Source organism: Pseudophryne corroboree, chromosome 6 (genome assembly GCF_028390025.1).
Source record: "Pseudophryne corroboree isolate aPseCor3 chromosome 6, aPseCor3.hap2, whole genome shotgun sequence".
NCBI lineage: Eukaryota > Metazoa > Chordata > Amphibia > Anura > Myobatrachidae > Pseudophryne > Pseudophryne corroboree.
The window spans coordinates 642,044,626-642,057,405 of NC_086449.1; the positions used below are offsets into that span (position 1 = coordinate 642,044,626).

At 47.6% G+C, this 12,780-nt stretch overlaps 1 protein-coding gene across 1 annotated transcript in view; it reads right to left on the reverse strand.

The window, feature by feature from the left end:
* Positions 1 to 12,780, reverse strand: part of RAD50 (RAD50 double strand break repair protein) — a 442,933-nt gene that overhangs the window by 181,655 nt on the left and 248,498 nt on the right. Inside the window, exon 17 of the mRNA XM_063928180.1 lies at positions 12,183 to 12,376. Within this exon, the coding sequence (XP_063784250.1) occupies positions 12,183 to 12,376 (194 nt within the window). The remainder of the gene's footprint in view (positions 1 to 12,182; positions 12,377 to 12,780) is intronic.

Below are 12,780 nucleotides of genomic sequence, written 5' to 3' on the forward strand. Positions count from 1 at the left end.
TAGTTTGTTATTTTTCTTATTCAAGTATTTACTGAGGCAAGGATGTTTTATATTCAGATGCTATGGCTTACAATGCAGGGCTCATATACGTCATGTTTTGTGGGTGTTGATAATGCTTATACTCAAAATGTATTCTGGGAGAGGTCCATCCGGAAGGTGTTTAGAGCATATAGGGGGTCATGATTAATCTGAAAATTCTGGCATGGAATGTTCGAGGTCTGAATAACAACATCAAACGTTCTTTGATACTTAATATGATTAAGAAATATGACCCGGATATTGCATGCCTCAGTGAGACCCACTTGGAGGGACATAGGTTACTGTCCTTACGACGGGCCTGGGTGGGCTGGGCATATCATGCCTCCCACTCCTCCTTTTCTAGAGGTGTCTCCGTTCTGATTAAAAAGACAGTGCAGTTCGAGTTGATATCGATTAAAACTGACCCGTATGGAAGATATGTATTTATAGAGTGTAAGCTGAACTCCCAGCCATATTACATCTTAGCAGTGTATGTCCCCCCTCCGTTCTCATATAATGTGCTGCAACAAGCTGCGTCCTTCATAGCTCCCTCCCCTAATACCCCAGTGATTTGCTTGGGGGATTTTAATAACGTCCTGGATATGTCTATGGACCGATGGCACTCCCCACAGGCTGCGCTGGTGGGAGGTGGTCCTACCAAGTTTGCGGATTTTTTGAATAGTTTGCAATGGGTAGATGTGTGGCGACTTCGTCATCCCGCGGCTCGTCAGTTCTCCTGCTTCTCCAGCACTCGTGGCTCCTTCTCCAGAATTGACCTGATGCTGGTGTCCCCCACCCTCGTCCCTAGGATAATTGACGTTCACTACGAGGCTCGAGGGGTTTCCGACCACTCCCCTCTGATGATGACTCTTGCTGTGGAAAGTCAGAGGGGGCACTCCTATTGGAAATTGCACCCCTCTTGGCTGACCCAGCTGGGGAACTGCGGTGACTTGGAGACTCAATGGGAGGGGTACTTTGGCGACAATGTAGGGTCTGCCCCGGGTACAGTAGTTTGGGACTCGTTTAAGGCGTTCTTGAGAGGATCATATATTGGACGAATAGCGGCTCATAAAATGGCCTCTAGGGAGAGAGAACAGGCCCTTGAAAAAGATGCTAGGGACCTAGAGTCCCAATATCTATCTGACAGCGCCCCCGCGACAAAGACAAGATGGCTGATGGCTCAGTCAGTTTGGTTGGCCCACCTGTCTGATAGAAACTCTCGCTCCCTTCTTTTTAAAGCTACTAATATATATATGCAGGCTGATAGAACGGGAGGCCTCCTGGCCCGTCTTATACATTACGATCGTCCTGGGACCACAATCACCCAAATGTCCGGAGCGGATGGCTCTCTTGTCGACACCACACCGGACATTGCGCTGTTATTCCGTTCTTACTTCTCTGAGGTTTATAATTCACAGTTGCAGCGCTCTGCTTCAGATCTGTCATGCTACATGGGGGGTGTTCCGCTGCCCGCGCTCTCCTCTGAGGCCCGAGAGCTGCTGGAGGCACCTTTGACGTTGGAGGAGGTGACTGCGGCCATTGGTGTGTCCCCTAATGGCAAGGCTCCGGGATGTGACGGAATCCCCTCCGAGGTATACAAGAATCATATTGATTTTTTTGGCCCCAAGCTGCATGCCCTGTACTTAGATATATTTGCCAGTAACGATCTCCCCCCCTCCATGTCAGAGGCAATTATAATAGTGATTCCAAAACCCGGTAAAGACCCTAAATCTCTGGACTCCTATAGACCGATTTCCCTGATTCCCACCGATGCCAAGATCCTGGCAAAGATATTGGCAATACGGCTCTACTCAGTGATAACCTCCCTAATTCATCCGGACCAGACCGGCTTCATGCCAGGAAAGTCCACGTCTATCAATTTACGTAGACTATATACCATTTTACAGCTCCCGCATGAATCCCCCTCTGACTCGGCTGTGGTCTCGTTGGACGCGGCCAAGGCCTTTGACAGCATTGAGTGGGCTTATTTATGGGAGGTGTTGGCTCGTATGGGATTTGGACCCAATTATATAAAATGGATTAAACTATTGTATCAACATCCGACTGCCAGGATCTTGGTGAACGGTTATGTGTCCCCATCTTTTCAATTGACCCGAGGCACTAGGCAGGGTTGCCCCCTGTCCCCTACGCTGTTTGCCTTGGCCATCGAGCCCCTGGCATGCTTGATTAGATCGCACCCGGATATTGTGGGAATATGTACAGGTTCACGTGAGGATAGGATAGCTCTATATGCCGATGACATGTTGATGTTTTTGCAGGATTACACCAGGTCAATGCCCAGCCTGCTGAGTGTGATAGAAGGCTTTGGAGATCATTCGGGCCTTAGAATTAACTGGCCTAAATCATACATTATGCCAGTTATAGGCCCCCCTCCTACTGTTTCCAGAATCCCCCTGCCTTTGAGTTGGACGGTACAATTTAAGTACCTTGGAATCCAAATAACTAATGACCCTTCTGATTTTGTCCCCCTGAATCTAGATCCGACCACTCAGTGGGTCATGGGCAAATCTAAGACTTGGTGTAAGCTTCCACTAACGGTCTCTGGCAGGGTTAATCTCATTAAAATGATTATACTCCCCAAGCTCCTGTATATTATTCTCCAATCCCCGGTGTATATCTATCCAATATTCTTTAGAAAATTGAATAGCGTTCTGTCCTCACTGATCTGGGCTAATAAAAGACCTAGGATACAGCTAAATACCCTTACCAGACAGAGATCTGACGGCGGCCTGGCTCTACCTAACTTTCAGATATATTACTTCGCTGCTCAGCTGACTCATATCACTATATGGGCACAAAACTCGGGGACTGACTCTTTGCATTGTGAGTTTATCCGTTGTTACTTTCCCTACCTCTCTCCTATGCAGGTGTTACTAAGTGGGAGCATAGCTAGATTTCTTCCCCCTATCATTTTTCAGGCCCTAAAGATTTGGCGGGCCCTGAGAGACCTTTTGAGATATGACGACCTAGACCCGGATACCCCCTTGTGGTACTCTGACTGGCTCCCTGAACTGCATGCACTTGAGGGGCGGGAGGTGTGGGCCCCTAGATCGGTGATATCTGTCTCTCAACTTTATCTAGATAATACATTAAAATCCTTTCAACAACTGAGGGATGAGTTTGACCTACCCAATTCCTACTTCTTCAGATACCTCCAGCTTCGGCATGCCCTCCAGACCCAATTTGCTGAATCACCTCCGCGAATCCTCCCATTTCCCATCAAGACATTTGTGACCACTTTGGGTCAGGCTAAGATGGTCTCACTTGCGTATGGATATCTTCTTACCAAGCTCCATACGGACCCTTTGACGCGTCTCCGTGGAAGGTGGGAGGAGGATTTGGGTCTAATAAATGAGGAGGACTGGGCCCTCGCTTTAGAATACCCTGCTAAGGTTACCAAGTCCCTTAGATATCAGCAGATTCAATTCTTCATCTTACACAGAACATATATGACTCCAGCTAGGCTGGCTACGTTCGGGACGGGCAGATCTAATCTCTGTCCTAAGTGTGGGGGGGCGGTGGGAACATTCTGGCATCTGGTGTGGGATTGCCCGAGGTTGAGGGTGTTCTGGTCGGGGGTCGGGTCAATTCTGGAGAGTACGGGAGTGCCTGGCGGACTGCTTACCCCACAATTCTGTATCTTGGGAATGGGGTGCCTTGCTCCTGGGTCAGTTTCAAGGGGTCTCTATGCTCTAAATGTATGTGCCTTGGCTAAGGTTTGCATTGCAAGAATGTGGATGGCCCCCAAAGGACCGTTAATATCTGCACTTAAGGCCTTAATTAATGACACTATAATTAAGGAAAGATATGTTTACATGAAGCAAAGTGCATCAGCTAAGTTTGAAAGAGTTTGGTCTCCATGGCTAGATTCCCCCCACTCTCGTCTTGTTCCCCAAATATAGTAGACACTGAAGTGCAAGCTTGTCAATAACCTAATGCGCCTGATGTGTACTGAGATGATGACGGCTGGGCCCTGCGAGCCCTCTTACTTACTTATGTGTATGACTAGTGGAGCCCTGAATCTAACTCTCCTTCTTAAATTGCCTCCCTTGCCCTTTCTTTAGTTGTTTGTTATTTTCTTATAGTTTAGGTTGCGGGTTTAAATATAAAAATTAATGAAGACTAATATAGATGGTTGCGGACTTCGTAGATCATGAGAGTCTGAACATTGGGAAATCCTAGTATACATCTTTATTGAAAATATTCTGATATCCTATTGATGTAGGATATGTGTAAAACATGGCTTTGATTCAACATGAATGGATGTAATGTTTGAGATATGATTATGATATGCAATGTCTGTACCTTAAATCTCCAGACTATTGAATAAAAATTACTTTATTAAAAAAAAACAAGTATTGCAGACAATCCGCACTTGGGATGGGCGCCCAGCATCCACTACGGACTACGAGAAATAGATTTACCGGTGAGTAAAATCTTATTTTCTCTGACGTCCTAAGTGGATGCTGGGACTCCGTAAGGACCATGGGGATTATACCAAAGCTCCCAAACGGGCGGGAGAGTGCGGATGACTCTGCAGCACCGAATGAGCAAACTCTAGGTCCTCCTCAGCCAGGGTATCAAACTTGTAGACTCTTGCAAAAATATTTGAACCCGACCAAGTAACAGCTCGGCAAAGTTGTAAAGCCGAGACCCCTCGGGCAGCCGCCCAAGAAGAGCCCACTTTCCTCGTGGAATGGGCTTTTACAGATTTAGGGTGCGGCAGTCCAGCCGCAGAATGTGCAAGTTGAATCGTGCTACAGATCCAGCGAGCAATAGTCTGCTTAGAAGCAGGAGCACCCAGCTTGTTGGGTGCATACAGGATAAATAGCGAGTCAGTTTTCCTGACTCCAGCCGTCCTGGAAACATATACTTTTCAGGGCCCTGACTACGTCCAGTAACTTGGAATCCTCCAAGTCCCAAGTAGCCGCAGGCACCACAATAGGTTGGTTCACATGAAAAACTGATACCACCTTAGGAAGGAATTGGGAACGAGTCCTCAATTCCGCCTTATCCATATAAAATACAGATAAGGGCTTTTACATGACAAAGCCGCCAATTCTGATACACGCCTGGCCGACGCAAAGGCCCACAGCATGACCACTTTCCACGTGAGGTATTGTAGCTCCACGGATTTAAGTCGCTCAACCCAATGCGACTTCAGGAAATCCAACACCACGTTGAGATCCCACGGTGCCACTGGAGGCACAAACGGGGGCTGACTATGCAGCACTCCCTTAACAAAAGTCTGAACTTCAGGCAGTGAAGCCAGTTCTATTTTGGAAGAAAATCGATAGAGCCGAAATCTGGACATTAATGGAACCCAATTTTAGGCCCATAGTCCCCTCTGACTGTAGGAAGTGCAGAAATCGACCTAGCTGAAATTCCTCCTTTGGGGCCTTCCTGGCCTCACAGCACGCAACATATTTCCGCCATATGCGGTGATAATTGTTTGCGTTCACTTCTTTCCTAGCTTTAAATAGCGTAGGGATAAGTTCCTCCGGAATGCCCTTTTCCTTCAGGATCCGGGGTTCAACCGCCATGCCGTCAAACGCAGCCGCGGTACGTCTTGGAACAGACAGGCCCCCTGCTGCAGCAGGTCCTGTCTGAGCGGCAGAGGCCATGGGTCCTCTGAGATCATTTCTTGGAGTTCTGGGTACCAAGCTCTTCTTGGCCAACCCGGAACAATGAGTATAGTTCTTACTCCTCTCCTTCTTATTATTCTCATTACCCTGGGTAAGAGAGGCAGAGAAGGGTACACATACACCGACTGGTACACCCACGGTGTTACCAGAGCATCCGCAGCTATCGCCTGAGGGTCCCTTGACCTGGCGCAATATCTTTGTAGCTTTTTGTTGAGGCGGGACGCCATCATGTCCACCTGTGGCCTTTCCCAACGGTGTACAATCATTTGGAAGACTTCTGGATGAAGTCCCCACTCTCCCGGGTGGAGGTCGTGTCTTCTGAGAAAGTCTGCTTCTCAGTTGTCCACTCCGGGAATGAACACTGCTGACAGTGCTAACACATGATTTTCCGCCCATCGGAGAATCCTTGTGGCTTCTGCCATCGCCATCCTGCTTCTTGTGCCGCCCTGTCAGTTTACATGAGCGACCGCCGTGATGTTGTCTGACTGGATCAGCACCGGCCGGTGTTGAAGCAGGGGTCTAGCCTGACTTAGGGCATTGTAAATGGCCCTTAGTTCCAGAATATTTATGTGTAGGGAAGTCTCCTGACTTTTCCATAGCCTTGGAAGTTTCTTCCCTGTGTGACTGCCCCCCAGCCTCGAAGGCTGGCATCCGTGGTCACCAGGACCCAGTCCTGTATGCCGAATCTGCAGCCCCCTAGAAGATGAGCACTCTGCAGCCACCACAACAGCGACACCCTGGCCCTTGGAGACAGGGTTATCCGCCGATGCATCTGAAGATGCGACCCGGACCACTTGTCCAACAGATCCCACTGGAAGATCCTTGCATGGGACCTGGCGAATGGAATTTCTTCGTAAGAAGCTACCATCTTTCCCAGGGCTCGCGTGCATTGATGCACTGACACCTGTATTTGTATTAGGAGGTCTCTGTCTAGAGATGACAACTCCTTGGACTTCTCCTCCGGGAGAAACCCTTTTTATCCTGTTCTGTGTCCAGAACCATACCCAGGAACAGTAGACGCGTCGTAGGAACCAGCTGCGACTTTGGAATATTCAGAATCCAGCAGTGCTGTTGTAGCACTTCCCGAGATAGTGCTACTCCGACGAACAACTGCTCCCTGGACATCGCCTTTATAAGGAGATCGTCCAAGTACGGGATAATTATTTCGGCCATTACCTTGGTAAATACCTCGGTGCCGGGGACAGACCAACGGCAACGTCTGGAATTGGTAATGACAATCCTGTACCACAATTTTGAGGTACTCCTGGTGAAGAGGGTAAATAGGGACATGCAGGTAAGCATCCTTGATGTCCAGTGATACCATGAAATTCTGCAGGCTTGCAATAATCGCCCTGAGCGATTCCATTTTGAACTTGAACCTTCGTATATAAGTGTTCAAGGATTTCAATTTTAGAATGGGTCTCACCGAACCGTCTGGTTTCGGTACCACAACATTTTGGAATAGTAACCCCGGCCTTGATTTCACCTGCTGGAGGTACAGCTTGTGAATTGCCGCCAGTACTACCTTTCTCCGAGGGCAGCAGGCAAGGCTGATGTGAGGTAACGGCGAGGGGGAGTCGCCTCGAACTCCAGCCTGTATCCCTGTGATACTACTTGCAGAACCCAGGGATCCACCTGTGGGCAAGCCCACTGGTCCCTGAAGTTCCCGAGACGCGCCCCCACCGCACCTGTCTCCACCTGTGGAGCCCCAGCGTCATGCGGTGGACTCAGAGGAAGCGGGGGAAGATTTTTGATCCTGGGAACTGGCTGTCTGGTGCAGCTTTTTCCTTCTTCCCTTGTCTCTGTGCAGAAAGGAAGCGCCTTTGACCCGCTTGCGTTTCTGAAGCCGAAAGGACTGTACCTGAAAATACGGTGCTTTCTTAGGCTGTGAGGAAACCTGAGGTAAATTTTTTTCTTCCCAGCTGTTGCTGTGGATACGAGGTCCCAGAGACCATCCCCAAACAATTCCTCACCCTTATAAGGCAGAATCTCCATGTGCCTTTTAAAGGCAGCATCACCTGTCCACTGCCGGGTTTCTAATACCCTCCTGGCAGAATGGACATTGCATTAATTCTGGATGCCAGCCGGCAAATATCCCTCTGTGCATCCTTCATATATAAGACGACGTCTTTAATATGCTCTATGTTAGCAAAATATTATCCCTGTCTAGGGTATTAATATTATCTGACAGGGTATCAGACCACGCTGCAGCAGCACTATTTATGCTGAAGCAATTGCAGGTCTCAGTATAGAACCTGAGTGTGTATATACAGACTTCAGGATAGCCTCCTGCTTTTTATCAGCAGGCTCCTTCAAGGTGGCCGTATCCTAAGACGGCAGTGCCACCTTTTTTGACAAACGTGTGAGCGCCTTATCCACCCTAGGGGATATCTCCCAACGTGACCTATTCCCTGGCGGGAAAGGGTACGCCATCAGTAACTTTTTCAAAATTACCAGTTTCTTATCGGGGGAACCCACGCTTCTTTACACACTTCATTCACTCATCTGATGGGGGAACAAAACACTGGCTGCTTTTTCTCCCCAAACATAAAACCCCTTTTATGTGGTACTTGGGTTCATGTCAGAAATGTGTAACACATTTTTAATTGCCGAGATCATGTAACGGATGTTCCTAGTGGATTGTGTATATATCTTAACCTCGTTGACACTGGAGTCAGACTCCGTGTCGACATCTGTGTCTGCCATCTGAGGTAACGGGCGTTTTTTGAGCCCCTGATGGCCTTTGAGACGCCTGGGCAGGCGCGGGCTGAGAAGCCGGCTGTCCCACAGCTGTTACGTCATCCAGCCTTTTATGTAAGGAGTTGACATTGTCGGTTAATACCTTCCACCTATCCATCCACTCTGGTGTCGGCCCCACAGGGGGCGACATCCCATTTATCGGCCTCTGCTCCGCCTCCACGTAACCTTCCTCATCCAACATGTCGACACAGCCGTACCGACACACCGCACACACACAGGGAATGCTCTGACTGAGGACAGGACCCCACAAAGTCCTTTGGGGAGACAGAGAGAGAGTATGCCAGCACACACCAGAGCGCTATATAATGCAGGGATTAACACTATAACGGAGTGATTTTTCCCCCAATAGCTGCTTGTATACATATATTGCGCCTAAATTTAGTGCCCCCCCTCTCTTTTTAACCCTTTGAGCCTGAAAACTACAGGGGAGAGCCTGGGGAGCTGTCTTCCAGCTGCACTGTGAAGAAAAAATGGCGCCAGTGTGCTGAGGGAGATAGCCCCGCCCCTTTTTCGGCTGACTTTTCTCCCGCTTTTTTATGGATTCTGGCAGGGGTAATTTATCACATATATAGCCCTGAGACTATATATTGTGATGATTTGCCAGCCAAGGTGTCTTATATTGCCTTCAGGGCGCCCCCCCCCCCAGCGCCCTGCACCCATCAGTGACCGGAGTGTGAGGTGTGCATGAGGAGCAATGGCGCACAGCTGCAGTGCTGTGCGCTACCTTGTTGAAGACAGAAGTCTTCTGCCGCCGATTTTCCGGAACACTTCTTGCTTCTGGCTCTGTAAGGGGGCCGGCGGCCCTGCTCCGGGAACGAACACCAAGGTCGGGTCCTGCGGTCGATCCCTCTGGAGCTAATGGTGTCCAGTAGCCTAAGAAGCCCAAACTACCACCTGTTAGGTAGGTTCGCTTCTTCTCCCTTTAGTCCCTCGCTGCAGTGAGTCTGTTGCCAGCAGATCTCACTGTAAAATAAAAAACCTAAATATACTTTATTTCTAGGAGCTCAGGAGAGCCCCTAGTGTGCATCCAGCTCAGCCGGGCACAAGATTCTAACTGAGGTCTGGAGGAGGGTCATAGTGGGAGGAGCCAGTGCACACCAGGTAGTCCTAAAGCTTTCTTTAGTTGTGCCCAGTCTCCTGCGGAGCCGCTATTCCCCATGGTCCTTACGGAGTCCCAGCATCCACTTAGGACGTCAGAGAAAACAACAGGTAAAATAAGGCTTCACTATAATCCGTTATTAGTTAACATGTGAGGGCCCCTGCCCTTAAATCTAACTGTCAAAATTATATATCGATGTTAATACTGATGTTATTATATTTGTCAGCAGATACTATGTTCATTTTCCAATCTGTACAGACATAGAAGACATTTTTTGTAAAGTGAAATTATGTAAATCAAATGTATTCTTATTGAAACAGATAGGTATAGCGCCACCTGGTTCTGTGTCCCGGGCAGGGGTGTATCTAGGGGTCCGAGCGCCCCTGGCAAAGTAAAGGGTTGGCGCCCCCCCCCCCCCTACACACATTTGGAATAAGGTGTGAGTATTGGAAATAGGGCATGGTCTTGTGGGGGAAGGGCGTGGACACAATAGTACTTCCAATCCAAATTATGCCACACAGTAGTGTCCCTCATTCACATTACACCGCACAAAAGTGTCTCGTATTCACGTTACACCATCCCTCCCCCTAACCCTCCTTTCACACAGCCTGACCTTAACCCATACCCCCCCCCAAAAGCCTTTTCAGTGGTGCCTAACCCTAACCCACCCTTCCTAATCTCCCTCCATGCAGCCTAACCTTAGCCCTCCCGCCCTCACAGCCTAACCCTAAACCTCCCACGTGGCTTGCCAGTGGAGACTTTGGCACAAACTCAATCCGGATTTTAGCATTCTGCATCGCTATCTATGTTGGGATGCCAGCATCAGCATTCCGAGCAATTTTGGGATGCTGGCGTCAGCTTTCCGACCGCCGGGATGCCAAATGCCGGCATCTTGACTGCATCCTGAATGAAATGCTAATGAGCTGCTGTGAGATGAGCCTCAAATGGACCTAGCCATTAACCAAACACCATTAGTTGGATGGTAGAAGGGCTTCCTGTTAGAATAAACATCAGGGTGCCATCACTTCCAAGATAAAATGATCAATTATACAATTAACTGATATACATTTCCGCGAACATGGCCTTGAAATAGGTAAGATTTGTATTTTCTTTATTACACTCAACAAGTTAAAGTTTTCGCTTACTTACTACTTACTTACATCTAACATGCATGAAAATCGTGTAGTTTTCTAGGTACTACAGTCCCTTCTCCCAAACACTGACACTTTTTTATTATCTTCAACAACAAATAGATCTATAGCACTGTGCTGTGTAACAATTGCTGTGTACCTGGTGAGAGTCTGTTACTGCCGGCGCGGCGCCGGTGTCCGTCAGCACTGCACTGCACTGCACTAGTGATCAGACTAGTGTCCAGCAGCACCGCACTTGTAATCAGACTCACAATAAACTACAGTTCCCAGCAGCCCTTGCTGCCAGGAGCTCCCAGCAACAAGGGCTGCTGGGAGCTGTAGTTTATTTTGAGTCTGATTACAAGTGCGGTGCTGCCGGACACCAGCGCCACTCCAGCAGTAACAGACTCTCACCAGGTACAGTCTGACAGTCTGACAGTACTGTCAGTACTGCTTTTCTATCTGACAGTCTGACAGTCTGACAGTACTGCTTTTCTATCCTTTGGCCGCGGGTGGCACAGCCAGGCGGCGCCCCCTCCTTGCCTGGCGCCCCTGGCGAGTGCCATCCTGGCCAATAGGTAGATACACCCCTGGTCCCGGGCACCCATCACTGGCTCTTAGTGCTACAGGTATGTCCTGAGTTCCTGACACTAGCAGAGTTGCCACGCTGACAAAGCCAGCCAAGGCAATTATGGGTGCAGAAACATTCCTTGTGTTTGCTAACTGAGTGACTGCCTGCTGGCTGAATGCACTTGTGCTTTAACGATATTCTCAATTGAGGACAGCCACTACATTTTAGGGGAAGATGTACTAAGCAGTGATAGGGGAAGATGTACTAAGCAGTGATAAGAGCGGAGAAGTGAGCCAGTGGAGAAGTTGCCCATGGCCACCAATCAGCACTGAAGTAACATTTATAATTTGCATACTATAAAATTATACAGAGCAGCTAATTGGTTGCAATTAGCAACTTCTTCACTGGCTCACTTCTCAACTCTTTTCACTGCTTAGTACATATCCCCCAGTAGCTCAGCTTAGTAGATAGCTGGTTGTGTATGACTTACATTCAATAACCCAAATGTAATAAAACAAATTGTTTCTCACAGTTTGCGTTCTGTAATTAATATGTAATTAGCACTTATTCCTGCAATTTTTATAATTTTCCTGCATTTGTTAGTAAAAATATTTTTAGGAGCAAACAAGGCTGACTTGTTTCTTCTACAAATATGTCCATGATGATCCACATCACAATGCTTTGCCTATTTTACCGTACTTTAGCAATACAAACCCTTGTTTATACCTATCCTTACTGCTCACACTGGGGAAGGACCAAGTTACCTTTGCAGGCGTACATGACACTGAGTGATAAAATAAATGAAAAAATCTTCCCAGGTATGATGTAGCTACAGTATGTGATGGAATGAACAAACATACTGTAACGGTATCACCCTTACATTTAATATATGTAGCAACAGGCATATGAGACATTGCAGTGCAATGGTCATTTCTCACTTTGATCTCTCTCGTCAGGCACTGTAACTCAGTTGTCAGCTCCACATTCTGCTCTTCTAGCTGCTGACGACGCTGGAGGTTACTAGAAATATGAAGCTTCTCTGCTCTTAGCTCATTGGCTGCACTCTTCAGTTGCTGGACTTGTTCTTGCTGGTCCTGTATCCGCTTGCGGATCAGCTCAATTTTACCAGAAACTGGTCATGTTCAAAAAGGAGAGATAATTATGTAAGCTATAAAAAGAAAGGTTTTTACATAAATACAAACATACATATTTCCATTTGCTGACACTAAACTCCATTCAGTTTTGGAACATGCGGTACATACAATTTTTCTAATATCTGACAAATAACCCAGTATATAGACTGTGTGTAACAATTATTCTAGGGACTGCAGGTGAACACTAACAGTAGAAAGCCCTCTAGCACACTCATTCTGCCAGCAGATGTAAAACATTTATTTGAAACTACTAACATATTCATAATTTTTTTTACTTGACATATACGGTAAGTTTGTATGTTTCAGTATGTAAATTGGGATACGTGAGGCAATCAAAATAGACTTTGCAAATTTTAATGTTATCTGTCAATAAAGGACAGGC